This window comes from Pipra filicauda, unplaced genomic scaffold (assembly GCF_003945595.2).
Source record: "Pipra filicauda isolate LSUMZ 115617 unplaced genomic scaffold, ASM394559v2 scaffold269_size1075953_pilon, whole genome shotgun sequence".
Lineage (NCBI taxonomy): Eukaryota > Metazoa > Chordata > Aves > Passeriformes > Pipridae > Pipra > Pipra filicauda.
Genome location: NW_024104386.1, coordinates 692,292 through 711,373, shown reverse-complemented (window position 1 = coordinate 711,373; position 19,082 = coordinate 692,292). Strand labels below are relative to the sequence as shown.

Below are 19,082 nucleotides of genomic sequence, written 5' to 3'. Positions count from 1 at the left end.
TTGTTGAGCCTGGAGAAGAGGAGGCTCAGGGGAGACCTCCTCACTCTCTGCAACTCCCTGACAGGAGGGGGGAGCTGAGGGGGGGGTTGGTCTCTTCTCCCAGGAACCAGCAGCAGGACAAGAGGGCTCAGTCTCAAGCTGTGCCAGGGGAGGTTTAGGTTGGACATTAGGAAGAAGTGTTTTCCATGGAGAGCGCTCAGCCATTGGAATGGGCTGCCCAGGGAGGGGGTGGAGTCACCATCCCTGGAGGTGTTTAAGCAGAGACTGGATGTGGCATCAGTGCCATGAGCTGGGTGACAGGGTGGTGTTGGGTCATGGGTTGGGTCATGGCTCATGATCTCAGAGGTCTTTTTCAACCTGGTTGATTCCATGATCCCCCTCACACTTCCTCCATCTATGTGGCTCTGGGCTTCTCCATTTGAACAGAATAAAGTTGAGAATCAACCTAATCCACTCGGATTCCTGAGCAGACAGACCCTTTTCTGATGCTGGTGAGCAGCAGCGTTTACAATTCCTACTTCCTTAGGGGTGATACAATATGCCAGTCCCATTTTTTAGATTTCTTTAAGATTCTACCAGGTAATGTGTGATTCTTTCTGCTCCCCAAAGCAGCTGGGGCCTGGTGATGGGTTATAACTGTCATGTCCCGTGGTGTGTTTGCTTCCCTGCAGAAACTGGCCGGGGAACACCGCGCTCTCCAAAAAAGCCACGAGGAAGTGAACAAAAAACTCGATGCATCAAAAGCCAGGAACAAAATCCTGTGTGGTGAACTGAAAATCCTGAAGGCACAGATTGTGACCTTGCTGGAGAAAGGAAAACACGACGATGAACTCATAGATGCCTTGCTGGTACGGTCTGACTTTATCTGTTGGTCCCAGCCCTCTTTCTGTAAGTGGTGAAACATGATGTCATTCAGTGACACAGACAACCTTGGGGGATACAGGAGCCTGATGAATCCAACTGTGACAGCCAGAGGTTTCCTAGTCAGCTAAAGCCCTTCTGCATTTTGGGTCAGGTCATGTAAAGGCTGCAAGACAGCACCAGGTGTGACAGTTGCAGTCAAAGCTGCAAGAGTTGGAAGAAACATTTTGCAGAAGGATTGAAAAAGGATTTGTCTTGTAGGTAGAGGAAGAGCTTCATTCCTGACCCATGGAGATGGACTGTATTGTCTGTTCTACTTTCAGCTCCATTGGTAGATTGTTTTTTTTCTTTAGAATGCCTGCAGTTTTGCAAGATTTCCTTTCTTTGTAACACAGCTTTCATTTATTGTGTTAAACAGCCAAAACCACACATGAGTTCTAAACCATGTGCACGTTCACTGGCAGCAGCTGAAGCTGAGAGGGTTTGGCCCCTTCAAAACCAAGAGTTTCAGCAGACTTAAGGTGCTGAAAAAGAAATAAATGACTGCTGTCATGGTATTGCAGGGTTCTTTAGTCCTGCCATGGTTCTAAATAGCCTTCCCCAATTAAAATAGTAAAAAATAATATATATATATATTAGAGAACATGCCAGTTCTTAGCAGGGTTAGTTCTGTGTTTCCTGATCCAGCTCCTCACCAGTTTCAAACCACTTGGATTTCCTTGCTTCTGTGCACAAGTTTTAGCTAAGGCATGTTTATAACTGAGCAGGAATTCACCCTTCTCACAGCAGGCACTGTGAGGAGCTTGGGTGCTGAGCAGCAGATTAGAAGAGCCAAATAACAGTTATCATTTTTGCCAGATCTGAGCATTCTCACTAAAATTATTGCAGAAAGATGCAAGTTTATTTGGGAAGGGATGGTTGATCTGTTTTATCCCTTATATCGAGGATGTACTTTCCTTGCAGTTTGTTGACCTGACAGAACAAACTGTCTGACAGGTATTAGATTTGTCATTGTGAAAGAAAACCTCCAAAACTCACTGGTGAAGCCACCTGAACTCATAGCTGTCACCTCACAGTACCCTCATCTTTTAATGTCACTGTCACACAGTCTGATCATGGGCTAATTTCACAAAAAGCACATTGAAATCTTGACTTTCATCCAGTTTATGAAAAATTAATTCACCTTCTTTGTCCAAGGCTTGCTCTGTTTTCTGTTACACTGAGTAGCAAAGCTGCTACTGAATCAATGAGCTGCAAATTGAATCTCTCAGTTGCTCAGGTCAACACAACAAATCAAACTCCTAGAGCAGCACTGGTGAAACCAGTGTGCTCCCACCAAGGAATGGGTTTGGCAGGGCAGGAGCTTGTCCTACCATTCCTAAATGGAGATTTGTTTGGATGATGTAAATAATCATGGTGTACAAAATGAAGATCTCACTCGTTGTTTCTATTTTATCAGAGCCAGCAGAAGCAAATGCAGGATATCTTAAAGGACCTGAGCCAGAAGGAGGATGAGAACAAGGAGTCTTGGAAAATAGGGCAGATATTGAACAAAGAGACTGAGGAACAAAGCTGCCTCATAGAGCACCTCAAGGAGCTGGTGGCAAAGGTTAAAAAGATGGAAGAGGTGATTGGGAAACTCACACTTCAGGTAGGAGAACAAATGAACCAGAAAAGCACCCTGTGTCATCATTTTAGATCTAGATCCTTGTTGTCTGAGGTGCTACCTCGAGACAGTCCTACTGACAGTCTCTCCTGGTGGAATAATAAAGCAGGAATCCTCTTTTGTAACTCCTCAGTTTCTTTCCTGTTAGTACATAACTTTTCTTCAAGTTGTTTAAGCAGCAAGAAAACACAGAAATATCAATCCCATCCACAAGTGGCTCCATGTCAAGACTGTCACTTGGCTGACAGCAAGGGCTGGGGCTCCAGTGGGGAGTTCTCAGTGTTCACAATCCTTGGCTGCTGAAAGGAGGAAGCAAACAAATATGTTAAACCAACATCAGCAGGCTGCTGATCCTACAGTCAGGTTTTATTAATACTTAGACATCCAATTCCCAGCGATCTAAAACACTCATAGGGTTTTATGGTGAGATTGTGAATCTGCCAAATACCTCAGTAATGGGGACTGGAACACTGAACACAGGATAAAACCTGGGTTAGGGACACAAACCAGCTGTGCTGGCAGTGGTGGTGCCACACTGTGGGTTCTCCAGTGCCACTGTGCACCCTGATTTCATGGGGAACTGCACTTTTCTTTACTGACTCTTGCTCTGTTTTCATCCTGCAATGGATAGAAATGAAAGAAAAGCTTCTGAGGAGGTCCTGTAAATCAAAAGCTCTGGCATGCTTTTAGCAATAATTATAGGCTGCTGATTAGGCATTGATGCAGCTATTTGCCTTTGAACTGTGTAATTGGTTTTATAACCTGCTCCAACATTAACAGAAGGAATCTGCCCATCAAGGGGAGGGTTCAGGAGCTGCTGATACACCACCTTCTGAGCACTCTGAGGCACCTCTGGCACCAGGCAGCAGCGAGGTTGCAAGGACTGACTCTGCCCGGTAAGAAGACCCCAAATGTCAACGTTTAAATTTGTTGGGAGTAATTCAGCAGTCTGGTTTTCCCAGGCAGTTTTATGAAACCACAAGTGCTTTGTGCCAGCAGCTGTAGCAGCCTGTTTACAGTATATGGGAATCTCTAATCACATTATCTCTTGGACTTTTGTCCTGGAACAGAGAAGGATATACAGACTTGCAGACATTACTAGATTTGGCATGATGGTAGTGCAGCTAATTCCTTCTCTCCAGCTCAGATAATGTTTATGTGGTCAGCTTAAGTGCCTGGGAGTCTTTTTCTCTTATGAGAAACAGGGCTTCTAATGAGGAGACTTCTGTGAGCAGGGTGGTGAATTAAAACAAAATGCCATTTTAGGTAAGCACTAAATCACTGGTGCACTATTTAAATCAATAAATACACTTTGAGTAGAATTTACACGCAGCAATGTTGAAAACACACCACATCATTTGCTCTTAACAAACCCCCTTTTTAAAGCTTGGTTGAGGACTGTGTAAATTACACTAATCTTAAAACAGCAATAAATCTGATTTTTGTTTACACTGATGTAACTCTGGGTCACTCTGGCTGCGTAAAGATATCAAAGCAAGTTATATCCTTTCCTGTTAAAGTGCTGGGTTTGTTGCTAAAGAGTTCATGGTCTAATTGACAATGAGGATTTGAGACTGGTCTTAGGGGGATGGAGGAAATTTTTCATCAAGTTGCAACTGATTTTGTCTCTGTCATGTTATTTTAGACCCTGAATTTGGCTTTAAAATTGTCAGCTGTATCCCTGAGTCTAGTGGAATATTACTATAAAATTCAAGTAGAATTCTATTCAAGCATCCTTAATTTGAAAGTTTCTGCATCTCCATTGTTGTACCATTCGACTGCCTTTATCCTCCCACTTCTAACTCTGCAGAAGTTGTTGGGCTCTGATGGAGCAAACCTATATTTTATCCCCCTTTTTTTTTTTTTTTTTTTTTTTTTACTTCATATGTTTGCTGATGGTAAGCAGGAAAAGGAGGTTGGGTAATGGCTTTGCAGAAGCCACTAAGTGCAGTGCATAAATTATTGCCTGTGGACGTGGCTAAAGGCCCGGCCATGGAAAGAGCTGACGTGTCAGGTGGGCAATGAATGATCCTGAAAGCTGTGAGAGCTCTTAATAACTTGGTCAGCAAGGCTCACTCCTTCCATTAACTTTAATATGCTGATGAACTCTCTATTCTGTTTTACTGGAGTAAATCATCTTTTCCTATCAGGAAAGATGAAATGAAAAATGCTATAAATAGGTGCTGAAGCCCCTCAGAGAGGGTGAAGTAAAAAATCTGCATTTTTAGACTGAGCCAAGTCTGTCGTTATCAATTTGATTTTAGGATTAACCACTCCTAGCCTAGGAGGCAGCTCTGCCTTTTCCTCAATATTAAGGCTTTATCCTCTTGTTAGCTGCAGCCTAAAGACAAGGAAACCTGGGCTAAGCCTACAGGGACTTGCCTTTAGGCAGCTGAGCTCATACTGAGAAAACAAGCACACACCAAAATTTGATGTCCCAAACACACATATCATTGGGTATAAAACTCATCCAGAGTGGAAGTGATACTCCAGTGTGATCAGTTCACTCTGACACATCTTCATGAGGGTTTTCACAAAGCAGAAGGGTTCAGAAAAGTGTATTTTTAAAGGGCATTTGGAAATGCAAGTTGTGGACCTTGTTGCAGAGCAGGAGTTCATGTGGTTGTGGAAGTATGTGACATAAAAACACAATCAGAGGAGCACAGTCACCTGGGTGAAGGTGTGAGCTGGGAGTGCTCTTCCCTGCAAGGTGGGAATAACCACAGACATTGGGAAATGACAGGAGTTCTTGGAATACTGCCTGACAAAGCTTTTCTCCCCTCAGCACAGTGTCCAGTATGGGCCACACGCTCGTGGAATCAGCAGCCACGAGGCCTTCCCTTCTTAGGGATGACATCCCACCTGAAGGGTAAGGATATGAACTTCAGCAAGAGGTGTCCCACCACACGCCACAAGCTGCTGGCAAGCCTTGTCCTTTTCTGCCTTGTTTCTGGAAGAAGTAGCTCCTTTTACCATCCTTCCTACCTGATACTGCCCAAGAGCTTTGGCACAGGCTCTAACATCTTCTTGCTATCTTAATTTTTTAATTGATTGCTGATTTGACACCACATAAATCCATTTTTTTTTTCCCCATTTTTACTCCCAACCACCAAGATTTCTCTTGCTTTTTGTTCTGAAGGAGATACTCCTGAATGCAGAGAGGTCAGAGAAATAATGAAGTGCATAATAATGGGATACATGGGAAAACTGCCTCTTCCTTTCATCACATGTTGGGCACAAGAACAGCCATTGTAGTAGTGCTGCCTGAAGCCTTTCAGAGGGAGAAAATCAATAGCAGGGCATTTAATAGCTGAGTGTAGCACTTTGGAGATAGAATCCTCTTTGGCAGGAGCAGTGGGAGGAGAGTCAGGGATAATGAGTTGATCAGAGGTAGAAGTTTGGTTTTTGGGGGTGATGGGAAGGGGAAGCATCCTGGAAACCCCTTTCTAATGAAACTCACAGGGGCTTTATTTCCAAATATTTCTGTTCTATTTATTATAGTCCAGACATTGCTGCTTGGGGGTGGGGGGTAGCGAGCCTGGCTCTGCCTTCTGGCTGAACCTTCAGACAAGTGTATTTGGATATGGTTTTCAAATCCTGCCTTTGTTTCTTTTCTTTCATTTCTGGAATGGGAAACAGCCTCTCTGTGCTTGTGCTGCTTTCAGGCTCCCTGGCACCGACATTCCAGAGGGGAAGGTGCTGCAGACACAGCTCACGGAGCACGGGGCTCTGTGCCAGGCTGCTGAGGTGGAGAGGGACGGGCTCCTGGCACTGATGACTGTGCTGCAGAAAAGGTAGAGCCTGATCCTGCCTGTCCTTTGTGGGATCCTGTGATTTGGGAACACTCAGAGTCTCTAACATGCAGCACAGCACATGGGTACAGTGGGATCCTTTCCTTAAATAGGGGCTTTTACATTTTTTTTTTCTGCTCAATTTTCCCTGCCTGGCTGATGATTCATTTCTTTTATTATCCTTTTAGAACAAAGGGCAGAAAAAAACAGAGCCATCTTCAAGCTTGCTGCACCAAGATAAAACTAGCATTCCTGTATTTATATATTCATGGAATTATTTAGGCAGCAACATTATTCATCAGTAGTAAATACTGTAATTATAGTTATAATCTGACTTATGTTCCAAAGCTTCTCCCATTCTTTTTAAGTTTCACTGTATACTTTCCTAAATTAATTTCTTCTGGTTTAACTGAAGCATAGCATTGATTTTGATTTGAAATTTCATTTTCTATTATTTAGTTTGATGTAAGATGATGTTAAAAGCCAGCTATGTTTTAGGTGGACGAGGGAAGCAAAGTCTTTTCTCTTTGGACACCTTTCAGCTACTGCTATTTTTTTTTGCCCCCCAGTTAGGGAATGTGTGTTATTTTGATTCCCAAATCTGTATCCTAAAATAGGAAGCATATTTTTGTCTGAGTGTTTGTTAATACAATAAGCACAGTTTGCTTACTTGCTTTATTTGACAATGGTTATCATTCTCACTTGTCTAACTTTTACCCTGTGTGATTAATCACAGAAAAAAATACATATTTTTTTTAAGAACCTTGGAAAAGATGCTTTTGAGGGCTAAATCCTGCAAATACATGGTGGGAAAATCTTTTTCATGTTTGTAAGCCCAGTGACTTTAACAGAGCTTTGCAATCAGATATAAGGATGGAGGTGTGATGGGTGAGATGGGGCCAGCACCACTGTGGGATAAGGAAGAAGAGAGCTGATGAAATGCACAGTAAAACGCATCATAGACTGATGATTCAGCAGCTCCACAGTTATCACACATTTATCAAGCAGGTAACATAAATTTTGTGAGACTGTGTGCAATAACTCTTGGATAATATAGCACCCAGTCAGATTTCAACATCAATATATGTAAAAAATAACCAAATAAATCAGGCATTCCTCCTTTTCCCTCCCCTTTTGGAGTGTAACAAAGCTCAGGTAACACAGACAATACTGAAATCAAGAGAAGAGCACAGGGGAGGGTGAAAAGTGGGATTTTTCTACAGCGTTTTGGCTTAAGTTATTCATGTTGGCAAATTATGTAATTAAAAAAACAAGTAATCTTGTCATTTTTCCTCCTCTTTTTGTCTAATGTGGATGCTATAGGAGCACCTGGTCAGATGAAAGTTTAGTGAATTCAGAGCCACTGAGAGAAATAAAACATCTCGTGGCACATCCCCAGCCTGGGAATTCACTTCCACAGGAGGTCGAGTCCTGCCCGGAGCTGGATTTTTAAGACAGTGATATAATTTTATTATAGTTGTAATATTTATTTTTTTCTTTTTAGTTATGTCAGCTGGGAGTGAAATAAACTAATCAACTCTCTTGGTTCAGAGAGTAATCAGCATCCCCCGTGGGCTCAGGAAGGGAATTCTTTTATTCTGCACATTGCAGTGAGGCAATTTGTGTTTCTCTCTGGCTTTAAACTCCTTTAAAGCACTTGCTATCAGTCACTGCCCCACAGGATGCACCAGAGACTGTGTCTGTGGGTGCACATTAGACTCCTGCAGTTAATTTTCTAACATGTGTGGGGTGAATAGAGGCAGTTTGCTCCCCTGTGCTGCTCTGCAGAGTGAACCATCCGTTTCTTTTCCACTCACTCCCTTCCACGGCCAAGTTTATTAAAAGCGGCATCAAGTTCCTTTTCTTCCCTGCAGATAACTGACACAAACCAGCTAAATGCTGCACAGTGCTTCTATAAACTGTTTTCCTTCCAGATTTTCCCAGAGTGCTTAAAAAAATGCTGTTTGTTATTCCTGTACTGAAAGATCCCTCCTCAGCGATCCGCAGCTTTCCCGCTCATCCCAGTGGTGAACTCACAAAAGTTAAGGGATCTGTGGGATCTAAGCAACCTCCAATTACAAACCCGTTATTTCTAACTGTACACATCAGTTAATTCTGTTTTGCATGTTTGGAAGATGTCATATGAAACAATTTCACTGGGATTTCTGCCTTTGGATGCATGGAAAACCCTTTTCCCTCTGTTGGGAACTTTGCAGCATGAAGCAGGATTCAGCACCAGGACTGATTTGACCATAGACTCGACATAAATAAACTGAACTCCCTTTTTTTTTTTTTTTTTTTGCCTGTCAGAGTGGAGGACAGCAGCAATAAAGTCTGGGAAGCTGAGAAGAGGCTTCAGAAACAGCAGTGGCAAAGTGTCGTTTTGGAACAGGAGCTTGAAAAGCTGCAAACGGATCCAGGGAAAAACACAACAGGACAGAAACCACCCCTGTGGAGCAGAACAGGTGAGGTGGAACACTCAGCCACAGCTCTGCCCCCCATTTCACCTCTGTGTTAGCAGACAGCAACAACATTTGGGCTCCATCTGTCAAACCCAGACAAGGGCCTGACCTTGCCCGTGGTGCCCGGGACCTGCCCAGATCCAGTGGAACAACACAGGAGGGAAAATTCCAGCCCCTCTTCATTCAGGAGGGGTTTTGCAACAGATTTAAGTGGGAATAGGATTTTTGCAACGTGGGGTGACAGTCTCCAGATTAAAAAAAAAAAAAAAGACTTGCTCCTGCTCTGTGTTGCCTCCACAGCCACTTCTGTGCTCCCTTTGCTCTTCTGCCTGCGGGATCCAGCTGAAGGTTAAGAGCAGGATTAAAGGACGCATCCCAATTTAAGGCCTGTCAGTGCCCATGAAAAACTAGTGCTGGTGATGAAGTAATTAGATCTGGTGTAATTTATTATCCCGTGAACGTGATAATCTCCTGCTATAAATATGAAAGCCTCACTGGCATAGTTAAAGGAGAAGAATTCATGGTGGATGTTAAAATTTTTATTTCCCTGATCAGGCCCTTTTATTGCTTAAGGACTCTGATTCTGTAAAGTGTCTAAACCAATAAAATGGCACATATTCTTAAGGAAACTTTTCCAGTGGTTTGCCTTTTAATGTCTATTTTCGTGAAGTAAAAAAGCTTTAAATGCCAGGAGATGAACAGCAGGAAGGGTAATTTCAATTGGGCAAATGTTGGGGTGGTGTCAGGCTGAGTTAGGGTGACCAGAGGGACCACAACCTTTATCCTGAATGGGGACTGAGTAAGTGCTTCAAACCAACTGCTCTCTGTAAAACATTCCTTAGAGCAGGATTGTTGTGCCCTTAGAAAGAGTTCCAGGCCACACTGACTCATTCTCATGTGTTTTCCTGTGAGCACTAATTTTTTTAGAGTTGCCTTACCTGTATTAACTGAGAGCCTGAGAGCAGAAAAACTTAGATCCCCATAGAAACCAAGGGTCTAAAAACAAAGTGCTGTGGCCTCTTGGATCCAGGACATTCCTCTTGGTAAGAGAGCAGTGCTGGGCCTCACAGAACTCATATCGTGGGATGCTCTTTGTGATTCCCAGGAGGATTTGGAGGTGAGAGGCTTTGGAGCCCTGCAGATGCCCAGAGGAAGAAATCAGGGTGTGTGTAGGGACTGGTAGTAGCCAGGAGAGATTTGTGGGAATACAGCTCTCAGTGATACACTTTTTCCTGATTAAACAGCATAGGAGCATTTTGGTGCTGTCTTTTGGAGAATTTAACTGAGTTTTTGAGTGCTCAGACTTTTGTACAACCCAATGAAGGGTTGATGTGTTGTTCTGTTGTCATACATGTGCTCCATGTATATTTTTCCTTTCAACCTCCAAGAGATGAAGAGATAAACTTTGAGGTCCTGAGCCATTTTGGTCAGGTTGTTGTGCTGTAATAAGGTAATTCACCTCTGGTGGTTGGCATTTCACAGCCAGAGGAAGCAGCAGGTCTTAGCAGTGTGACAGATTCCCTCTCACTAAATATTTAGTTCATTAATCTTCTCTGCTTAAGGACTAAAAGCAAAAGTAGAAAAGGATTGGCAGTAAGACTAATAAGAAATCCTCTCTAAATCCATAAGATGAGTGGGTAACAATCTGCTTCACTACCCTGCTTTGATGAGAGCTCAGCCCCTTGTGATGTGCCAAAACTTTCTGGAGTTTGTACAAAAACTGAGTCTGCAAGTCTGTAATTCACCTCTTCAGAAGAGCATGGGGGTTATCTGAATGCTTTCATGGCAGAGAGTTGAGGAAATAAGAAAAAATGAAAAGCTTGAATATAAAATAGAGACTAGAAAACCTGCTAATTAACATCACAGTTTCTTTCCTTTCTGAAAGTGCCAAATTAGAGAGAGCTGATCTAATTGCTAATCTAATGTTTCTAGTCTCTCCAGTTCAAGGATAGTTGATAATGATGCTAAGTAGGTAGAAACAACCCAGTTGTGTTTTAAAATTATTCAGGCTTTTCATTTTCCATGTTTGGGGTTTTTTTTACCTGTCTTATCCAAATTCCAAATTATCAAAGAATTATCCCAGAGGAGGACAGGTAAGTAACAGCAGGTTTTCCTCAGCCCTGTAAAACACAGCCCCAAGATCAAAAGCATTTCTTGGTTACACAGCACAACCTTTTCTTCTGCTTTGTTTTTGTCAGAGCTCAGGAGTTTCCAACCAGCTCCTTTTAGATATTCCACATTTAGTGTTCTAATACCAAACTTACTTATTTGAAGAGATTTGATGTTCTGAGGGATGTGAATTCAGAAAAGTGATACAGCAGTGCACCAAACCAGCAACACAAGCACAAAACAGCAGTTGCAATGTACAGTAGAATCACAGTGTTTTGGCTTCTCCAGTCCCAGTAGTAAATTTTGAATCATATTTTTTGAATTATATTTTCTCTATAACCCTGCAAAAAGTTTCTGTGTCCCCTTGAAACGATAGGAGCTGCATCTTTGGGGTGGACAATCCTAAATAAATTTAGAACCTTAGTTTGAAGCACACACTGAAGTACATTTAACTTGTGTTTATGCTGAGGGTCAAAGTGCTTTACAAAAGCTGTTTCAAAATGTGCCACGTGCAAACGTTGTGACGGACACTCAGGAAGCAACAGTTGTCAGCATCTGAAACACAATTACAAGGTTAACATCAAAATAATCCTTTTCAGCTGTTCCTTGTCACTTATTGTTTTGGTCACTTAAATATTATGGATTAATTATTTCCCTCTCGCTTTAATATTATGGATTAGTTGTTCTCCTCTCTACACATGTAGGCACCTGTATTACTGCATTTAGCCCTGAAATGCAAATTCATCATGTTTTTATTTTGCTGAAAGGAGACTAAAATAAAACTCTGTCCTATATATTTACAGTATTATCATGGATATATGTAGAATTTAATGAATTCCTTAGTATTTGTTCACTGTTTCTTGAGATTTACTCATTAAAAACAATTGCTTGTTTTACTAAAACTCTATTTTGTGATTAATTCTACAGTCCAGTCTGTGGGTCACTCAAGACTCCCCTTAAATGTGAGTGACAGGAAGGAGCTCCCTGCATTCCCCCTGTCCCAGCTGCCCCTGGAATCAAAGGGAGAGGAGCTGAACATAAGGTGAGTTTTCCCTCTCTCCAAGCTGTGTTTACCCTTTCCCACCTCAAAAAGGGAGGGAACAAGCGTTAACTCTGCTCTTTCTCAGGGCTGTCACAAAATCACCAGAGATCCCGTGTTGAAGAGTCTCTTCCCCAAAACAGAAGAGCTGTTTTGATTTGCTTTGGAGCTCCACAGCTCACAGGAAAGTTTTCCCTTTGTTTCCTCCTAGGCTTGTGACCCAGCTGGATGAGAACAAAGCTCTGCAGGCTGCTTTGGAATCAACTGTGAGAAAGAAAGAGGAAGATTTTAAACTGTATCAAGACACAATGGAGCAAGTGAAGAAAATCTTTTTACAGGCCATTGAGCAGCAGAAACAGGAGAAGAGTTAAGGGAGATATCCCGAGTTCTTTGGGCTGCAGAGCAGGGAGAGAGCCCAGGCATCGTGCCTGGGAATTGGAGCAGTGGCAGTGTAGTTTTGCAGCCTCAGATCTTCAGCATTTACAGGAGAGGATGAGAAACAGAGATGAAATACAAAAAGTAGAGGTTTCATGTGTCAGCAGATTCTGTCTGTGAGTTGGCAAGCAGGGCTGCACAGGCTGGAGTTGGTGCACTTAGAAAGCTGCAAATCCTCAGTGGGATTTTGGGCAAAAGCTCTCTGGTTTCAACACAATGTTCCCTGAGAGGGCTCAATATTCAATGTGCCTTTATCAGCTCAGGAAGGAATTTGCTGTACAAAAGTTAGGCCAGCCCCCTTCCTTGGAACAAACTGAGTTCTGTTTTTATCAGCACACTGATACCTGTCTGTCTCAGGCTTTCTGCAGCACTTCAGTGCTGAGGGACAGGGTTAGCCTGGCCTGTGAATGTCTGCAAGTGAATTTTGGGGTGGCTCCACTCACCATTCCAGCCTGTTTCTTTGCTTGAAGAGGTTTCTGAAACTCAGTGGAGTTTCCACTGAAAAGCTACACTGTGCAGATCACCTCTGCAATGAGTCAGACCTACCTTAAACTCAGCCCATTCCGCATCAAATTCACCATCCAGGTTATGAATTCCCTATTTCTGGGTCTCTGCATTCATCCATCAGGCAGATCTTGTTCTCTCTGGGAAGAAATGCCACAAAACACAGGCAGGTCCTCACTGCAGCAGTGCTGGGACTTCTGGAGGTGCTGCCAGCCCTGCCAGCTCTGTCCTTCTCTCCTGCAGCACAGTGAGAACACGGAGTGCAAGCTAATAAGGCATTAACATGCATCCTGCCAGGGAGAGCAGCCTTGGGGATTCCAGGCAAATGGAGAGCCAGTCATTTTTGTATAGTGCTGCTTTTGTTTCTCAGCTGAAAGTCTTGAAAGCTCTTCTTTTTCTGCTTTGCTTTGTCAGCCTCTTTCTCTGAGCCTGAAGTTTGTGAGGCTTTAAACCCAGACAACGCCACCAGGGCAAAGTGGAGAAAAACTCCCACTCCCTGTGCTCCCTTCCCCAGCACAGGGATCTCATCCTGACTCCCCTTGTGCAGAGTGAAGAAGTGCAGAGCAGGAGTCACTCCAGGTGTGTTGTCCCTGCCTTTTTTTCCTGCTTAGATTCAAAGATGTCTCTTTTCAGACAGTTCATGGAGTCCCTAAGGGAGGAAGTCACGGAGCTGAGTTTAAACTCAGCTCCTGGGAGTTACTCTCTGTACTTCCCAGCCCTGCCCTGCTCCCCCAGCACTGCCCTATAGCTCAGCAAAGCTGCCAGGTGCCTGTCTTGCAAAAAGCAGGACCAAAACACTTCATTGCCATGTTTTCCTTCCTCACCCTGCCAGTTGCATCAGAGGATAAAGCATCTTGCAACCTGTGATTGTCCCTGGACAACTTGAGGAATAAATCCTGGGTTGAGAGAGAGAGAGAGAGACACAGTTTCATCCGAGTGAGCTGTGCTTTGTTCCTGTTCAGCTCCATCCTGATGATTATGTGAAGAGGAAGAAATCATCCCACCTCTGGCAGATATTTTAAGGACCTGCAGGAGTGGGCAGATCCCCTTGAAAAGCTGCCTGAGCCAGGGCAGGGCTGTGGAGACTGTGCTGTGCTAAATCCGGGCAGCTGGAGATTCTGATTTCGCTTACACAGGAGTGTGTAATCCTTACATGGAGTGTGAATCCATAATATTTTCCCAGCAGTGGAGCAGAGCAATCTGCCTTCCTTCCTTGTCTCCTGTCCCAGTGAAGCAGTGGGAATCAAACCACTCTCCAGTACAATGGCTCTGAATCAGCCCATGGAGCACAGGGAAGGAACTGGGATGTTACAGAACACATATGGCTCGCCAGCACACGCTGCAGACCTTTTTTTCAAGTGCTGCAACACTCATTTCTTTAAACATATGCTTGTTTGGGGTTGCACAGAACCATTTTCCCTTTTTTTTATCTCTGCACACACAGAGCCTTGACAAGGAATTAAACCACTGTAAACCAGTTTATCTAGAGAGCCTGTACCTGTAAGTAGCTGTTTCTCATGGAAATGTGCAATCTGTCTCCCATCACGTAGTGAGGGGGTCTGAACACAGCCCAGATTGTCCAGGGCTTCTCACTTTTCACCTTCATTTTGAAATAAATTCCCTCTGCACTTCCACAGAGTGGCCTGCCTTTGAATTCTCCCTGTACTGCTCCTCTTGCAGCAACTGGTTCACAGCTTTCAAGGTATGAGACCAATTTTCTTTGCAGCACATGTCATTTTGTTGCTGAATATAAGAAACCCTGGCAGACTTTGGAAGCAGCAGCAGCCCCATGTATCCCAACCCGTCACTCAGAGAACAAAATCAATGAAAATATTCTTTTCCCTGCCTGGAAAACCCCCTGGTGCTGGTCCTCAATCCTGGGATCTCTCTGGCACACTGGATGTGCTGTTTGAGCTACAATTCTTTTAGGGATGTAGCTGGGCTTTATATGAAACCCCCCACAACCCCCTGCTTTCCTTGGAAGTTTGAGTGTTTCTTTTTCCTCCCGTTAAAATCCCGTGCTTCCATTCTCATTTGGATCTCTCTGGCTTCAGTTCTCAGCCAGCCATTGTTAACCCTCTCTTGGATAAAAGCAGTGTGAGTCTCCAGCTTTTCCTCACTGGGACAACCTTCATCCAGTGAAAAGTTGTGTCACAGGCAGCTTTTTGATAAGCTCTGAGTTTTTTCAGTCTCTCACTGTAGCTGAAGGTGGTGACAGGCTAGAGGTGACACCCCTGGCACGGGCTGGTGGATACAGTTAAGCTTAATTTTGCTGCAAATATTTGACTGTGGACACTCCTTGTTAGGATCTGGCCACCTTTTAACTCCAAATACGAGTCCTCCAAGCACTTGGAGGTTTTATCCTGCCCTGGAGCTGGGCAGAGCATTCCCATAAATCAGCTATGAAGTGCCTGATGGATGCATCCCATTTTAAAGAACAGCTGAACCCCTGGGAATAAATGATCTTTGATGAATTGTCATTGTTTTCCTCTGGGCCTGTGCCAGGTGTTTACCTGTGAAGAGCTCTCCAAAGTGGCTGTAACGTGAATTAAGTTGCATCAGGGTGGTTAAATATAGATGTAATGACACAGGAGAGCTCTCCCTGCCCTGGGATCCACTTGGACAAGGGGCAGAGGATCAGCTGGTGACACAAAGCTGATCCCACTGTAACAGCTCCAGTTTAGAGCCCTGACTTGTGGATGGCTCATTCCTAAGGCTCCAGAACAGGACAGAGGTGTGAGGAGACAGATTTCAGTCCCTCACGTGGGTGAAATGGGGAGGAAGCTGGTGGCAAAGGGGAACTGAGCTGGAAGATGCTTTGCCAGCCCCTCCACAGCCCCAGCCAGCAGCTGCTACTGCCCTGCAAGCCACAGGGCCCTCATCCCATGGAGGACAAAAGGAATGAGGTTCAGCTTTAAATGGAAAAAGAGCAGAGCCCCTGTGCTCTAAATTAAGCCATGGCTGAGCCAAGAGGGGTATTGGGTTTCTCCCTTCATCCTCTCCCCTCCCAGCCCAGCTCCCAGATGGCTGCTCCCATGGAACAGGGTGGCCTCACTCCACAAATGCCACCTGAGTCCCTGGAGTGTCCACTTACAGCTCCCAAACCATCCCCAGCCCTGGGCTCAGAGCAGCTCATTTGTCAGGGACAAGAGTGGTCTGTGGGATGCACTGTGGCAGCAAGGGATGGGGGGGTCACTCCAGCCTGGCATTGACCTAACTGGGGCATTTTTGGGGGAAATGGAAGGGGATTATGAGGAGAGGAGCTGAAGGCAGTCAGGTTTGACCTGATGCTGGGTGGGAGGAGGTGGTGGGAACCTCCTTCAGAGTCCTTCCCTGAGGTGGCAGGAGGTCCTGGGACCACTGATGGAGTTGATGTGGGCCATGAGGGATGGGCAGAGCCATTCTGGGGGTGCTGGGAAGGGTCCTGAGAGGGACCTTGGATGAGTGGGTGGGGGACACATTCCTTTCTCCTGAGCCATCCTGCTGGCAGGAAGATGCCTGCTGAGGTCCTGGTGGGGTTGACACGTTCCCAGTGACATGTTTGTGTGAGGAACTCAATGGAACAACTTAAGGCAGTAGAAAACAATCCATGTTGGACCAACAAGAGAGCAGGAGAGGGACTTTTGACAAGGACATGGAGTGATGGGACAAAATGGCTCTAAACTGAAAGAAGGCAGGATTAGATGAGATATTAGGAAGGAATTCTTCTCTCTGAGGGTGGTGAGGTGCTAGCACAGGTTGCCCAGAGAAGCTGTGGCTGCCCCATCCCTGGAAGTGTCCAAGGCCAGTGAAAGGTGTTCCTGCCCATGGCAGGAGGGATTGGGACTACAGGAACTTTAATGTTCCTTCCAACCCAAACCATTCTAGGATTTTATGATTAAAACCCTCTCTCCTTCCCATCCAAAGATCTGTTCCAGCATCCAGGAGGTTTGTTTGGTGTCCCCATTAACATCTCCAGCTCATGCCATGCCTCACTGGGACAGAGCCAAGCACTTTTCCTTGAACCCCCTCCACCACCTTCCCACTCACTTTCTCAGACACTAAAGAGTGGCTTGGCCTCAGGTCCTGTGCCACAACTTCCAGCAACCCACCCAGTGTTTGAAAAAATACCATTTAAAGCATCTCAAAGCCGTAAACACTGAGGCAGTAAAACACAGAGGTGTCACCTGTGCTGAGGGAGACAGGCTGGTTACATTAAAAATAAATCATTATATTAGAAATCAAGAAGGGGGTCGGTTAATTTTTTAAAAAATATGTATAAATTAAAGCTGAATGATCTTTAACACTGCAGTTCCCAAAGCCTTATAAAAAAGCTCTGCCCAGCCCTTCACCGGTGCTGCATTTTGGATCGAGCAAGACCAAAAGTTACTTGGGTTTAAAAAAACCAAAAAAATTAAAATTTATCATTGGCCTGAAACTCCGTGGATGCCCAACGAGAGCAGCACGATGGGGCTGTGACTCGGGAGCCCTCCTGGAATCCCTCACATCCACGAATCCGAGATCCCCCCCCTCCATCCCCGCGGCCACACAATGGGCTCGTTGTGCCCCCGACAGAGCGAACACTCCGAAAAAAAAAGGATTTGGGGGGTGTTTTCTCTTCTTCATGGATTGGGATGGGGGTTGAGCGCGTTTGGGAGCCAGAGGGGTGACATAGATCTGTCAGTCCCCGGTGCCCCTTTCCTCGTGTTCTCCCTGTATTTCCCCACACCGCAGGGAGCCGATGACCCTCCGCGTCCACAGGCAGGATTTTTCCCTCCTGCTGAGGCTCCTGGATGTGACCATAAACCCCTCCCTGCCTGCCACAGGCAGAGGGAGCGTGAGGAATTGTGTCCCCGTGCTTATCTGCACCGATCTTTTAATTACTTCGCCTCTAAGCACGCAGTCAATTATGCCAAGGTCGGGAGCCAAGTCCCCGGGCAGGGCTGGAGCTGCAGCAGGATACAGGATGCAGGACACAGGCTGGGGCTCCGGGGCATCTGAGGGGCCGAATCCCGCCCCGATTGCGGCAAATTTAAGTGGCTCATTAGGTGCTGAAAGTGTTGGCCACACAGCCGTGGCCAAGGAGAGCCTCTCTCTGCACTCACCGGGTCAAAAATGACGCTAAAGAGCCTTTTTGTTGGCAGGCAGTGCTACAGCAAAGCTGGGCTGACCCGAGGGCTGCTCGTCCCGGAGATCCCCCCTCCGGAGCCCGGAATGCATCATCTCACCCCAAACCAGACAACCCGGGGAGGTATTTATAAAATCCTGGGTTGTCTGCCTTGTTTCTCTCCCCTGACCCTAAAGGCAGCTCGGGAGATGATCAGGGATGTTGGCCCCACTGTGAGCTCTCCCCAGATCTCACAGGGATTTGGAAGGAAGATTTGGGCAGGGGGATGGAGCTGACACTGTGTTGAGTTGCTCTTGGCTGAGCTGTGTTTGCCCATCCTGAAATAACAGAGGCCACAACCCAACCCAGCCCCTTCCTAGGACTCCTAGCATTCCCTTCCTCTGCTGGGGATGCTGGAAGCTGAGAAGGAGACCCCGAAGGTGGTTTGTAGAGATCATGGAGTCCTTGATGTTGGAAAAGACCTCTGAGATCATTAAACCCAACTGTTAACCCAGCACTGCCAAACCCACCATTAAACCACAACCCCAGAGTGTGTGTTTTGAACACCTTCAGGGATGGTGATCCCACCACATCCTTGGACAGCCTGTTCCAATGCCTGACCACCCTCCCAGTGAAGAAATTCTTCCTAATATCCAACCCAAACCTCCCCTGGACCATCTTGAGGTTGTTTCCTCTTGTCTGGATGCTGATTACCCGGGAGCTGGAGATGCTGCAAGCTTCGAGCCCCTCACGGATTTAAACTCCTCCAAGCCAGGAAGGAATTGCACCTTTTGGCTCCGTGCCTCAGCTTCCCCGTCCCTGTGCAATGTGAGCTGCCTCCCCTCTCCCTCAGGGTGATGGGGGTCTACTCTCACCCTTACAGGGCCTTAAAGTGGGGACCCAAACCCCCCTGGGAAGGAGCGGGTCCCTGCCTGGGGGCTGCCTTGCCCCGGGGCTCCCAGGGCCGGCCCCGGGCCGTGTCCCCTGGCTCGGGGTGAGCTTTGGCAGCCAGCACAGGTCCTCTCCAGCAGCTGCCGTGACAGACAGTTCCCGAGCCACCCCCCTCTGCAGTGCTGCTCTAAAATAAAAATACCTCCCGCCGGCTCCGCTCCACTCCCAGCCAAACTTC

The 19,082-nt window shown here is 45.6% G+C and overlaps 1 protein-coding gene and 1 long non-coding RNA gene across 4 annotated transcripts in view; one reads left to right on the top strand and one right to left on the bottom strand.

The window, feature by feature from the left end:
• The window catches only part of CCDC13 (coiled-coil domain containing 13), a 29,135-nt gene extending 14,634 nt beyond the window's left edge, over positions 1 to 14,501 (top strand). For 2 of the 3 annotated variants that reach the window (XM_039382413.1, XM_039382414.1), the window contains exons 9-16: positions 672 to 848; positions 2,321 to 2,512; positions 3,308 to 3,423; positions 5,313 to 5,396; positions 6,193 to 6,321; positions 8,629 to 8,783; positions 11,817 to 11,931; positions 12,140 to 14,501. In XM_039382413.1, coding sequence (XP_039238347.1) covers positions 672 to 848; positions 2,321 to 2,512; positions 3,308 to 3,423; positions 5,313 to 5,396; positions 6,193 to 6,321; positions 8,629 to 8,783; positions 11,817 to 11,931; positions 12,140 to 12,299 — 1,128 coding nt within the window. In that variant the 3' untranslated portion in view covers positions 12,300 to 14,501. The remainder of the gene's footprint in view (positions 1 to 671; positions 849 to 2,320; positions 2,513 to 3,307; positions 3,424 to 5,312; positions 5,397 to 6,192; positions 6,322 to 8,628; positions 8,784 to 11,816; positions 11,932 to 12,139) is intronic. The other variant, XM_039382415.1, reaches the window with a different exon arrangement.
• Positions 839 to 13,090, bottom strand: LOC120323470. The gene is made up of 2 exons (XR_005563939.1): positions 10,823 to 13,090; positions 839 to 2,826 (listed from the first exon to the last, which is right to left on the bottom strand). It is a non-coding gene; the product is annotated as an uncharacterized LOC120323470 (long non-coding RNA).
• Positions 14,502 to 19,082: the final 4,581 nt, after the last annotated feature.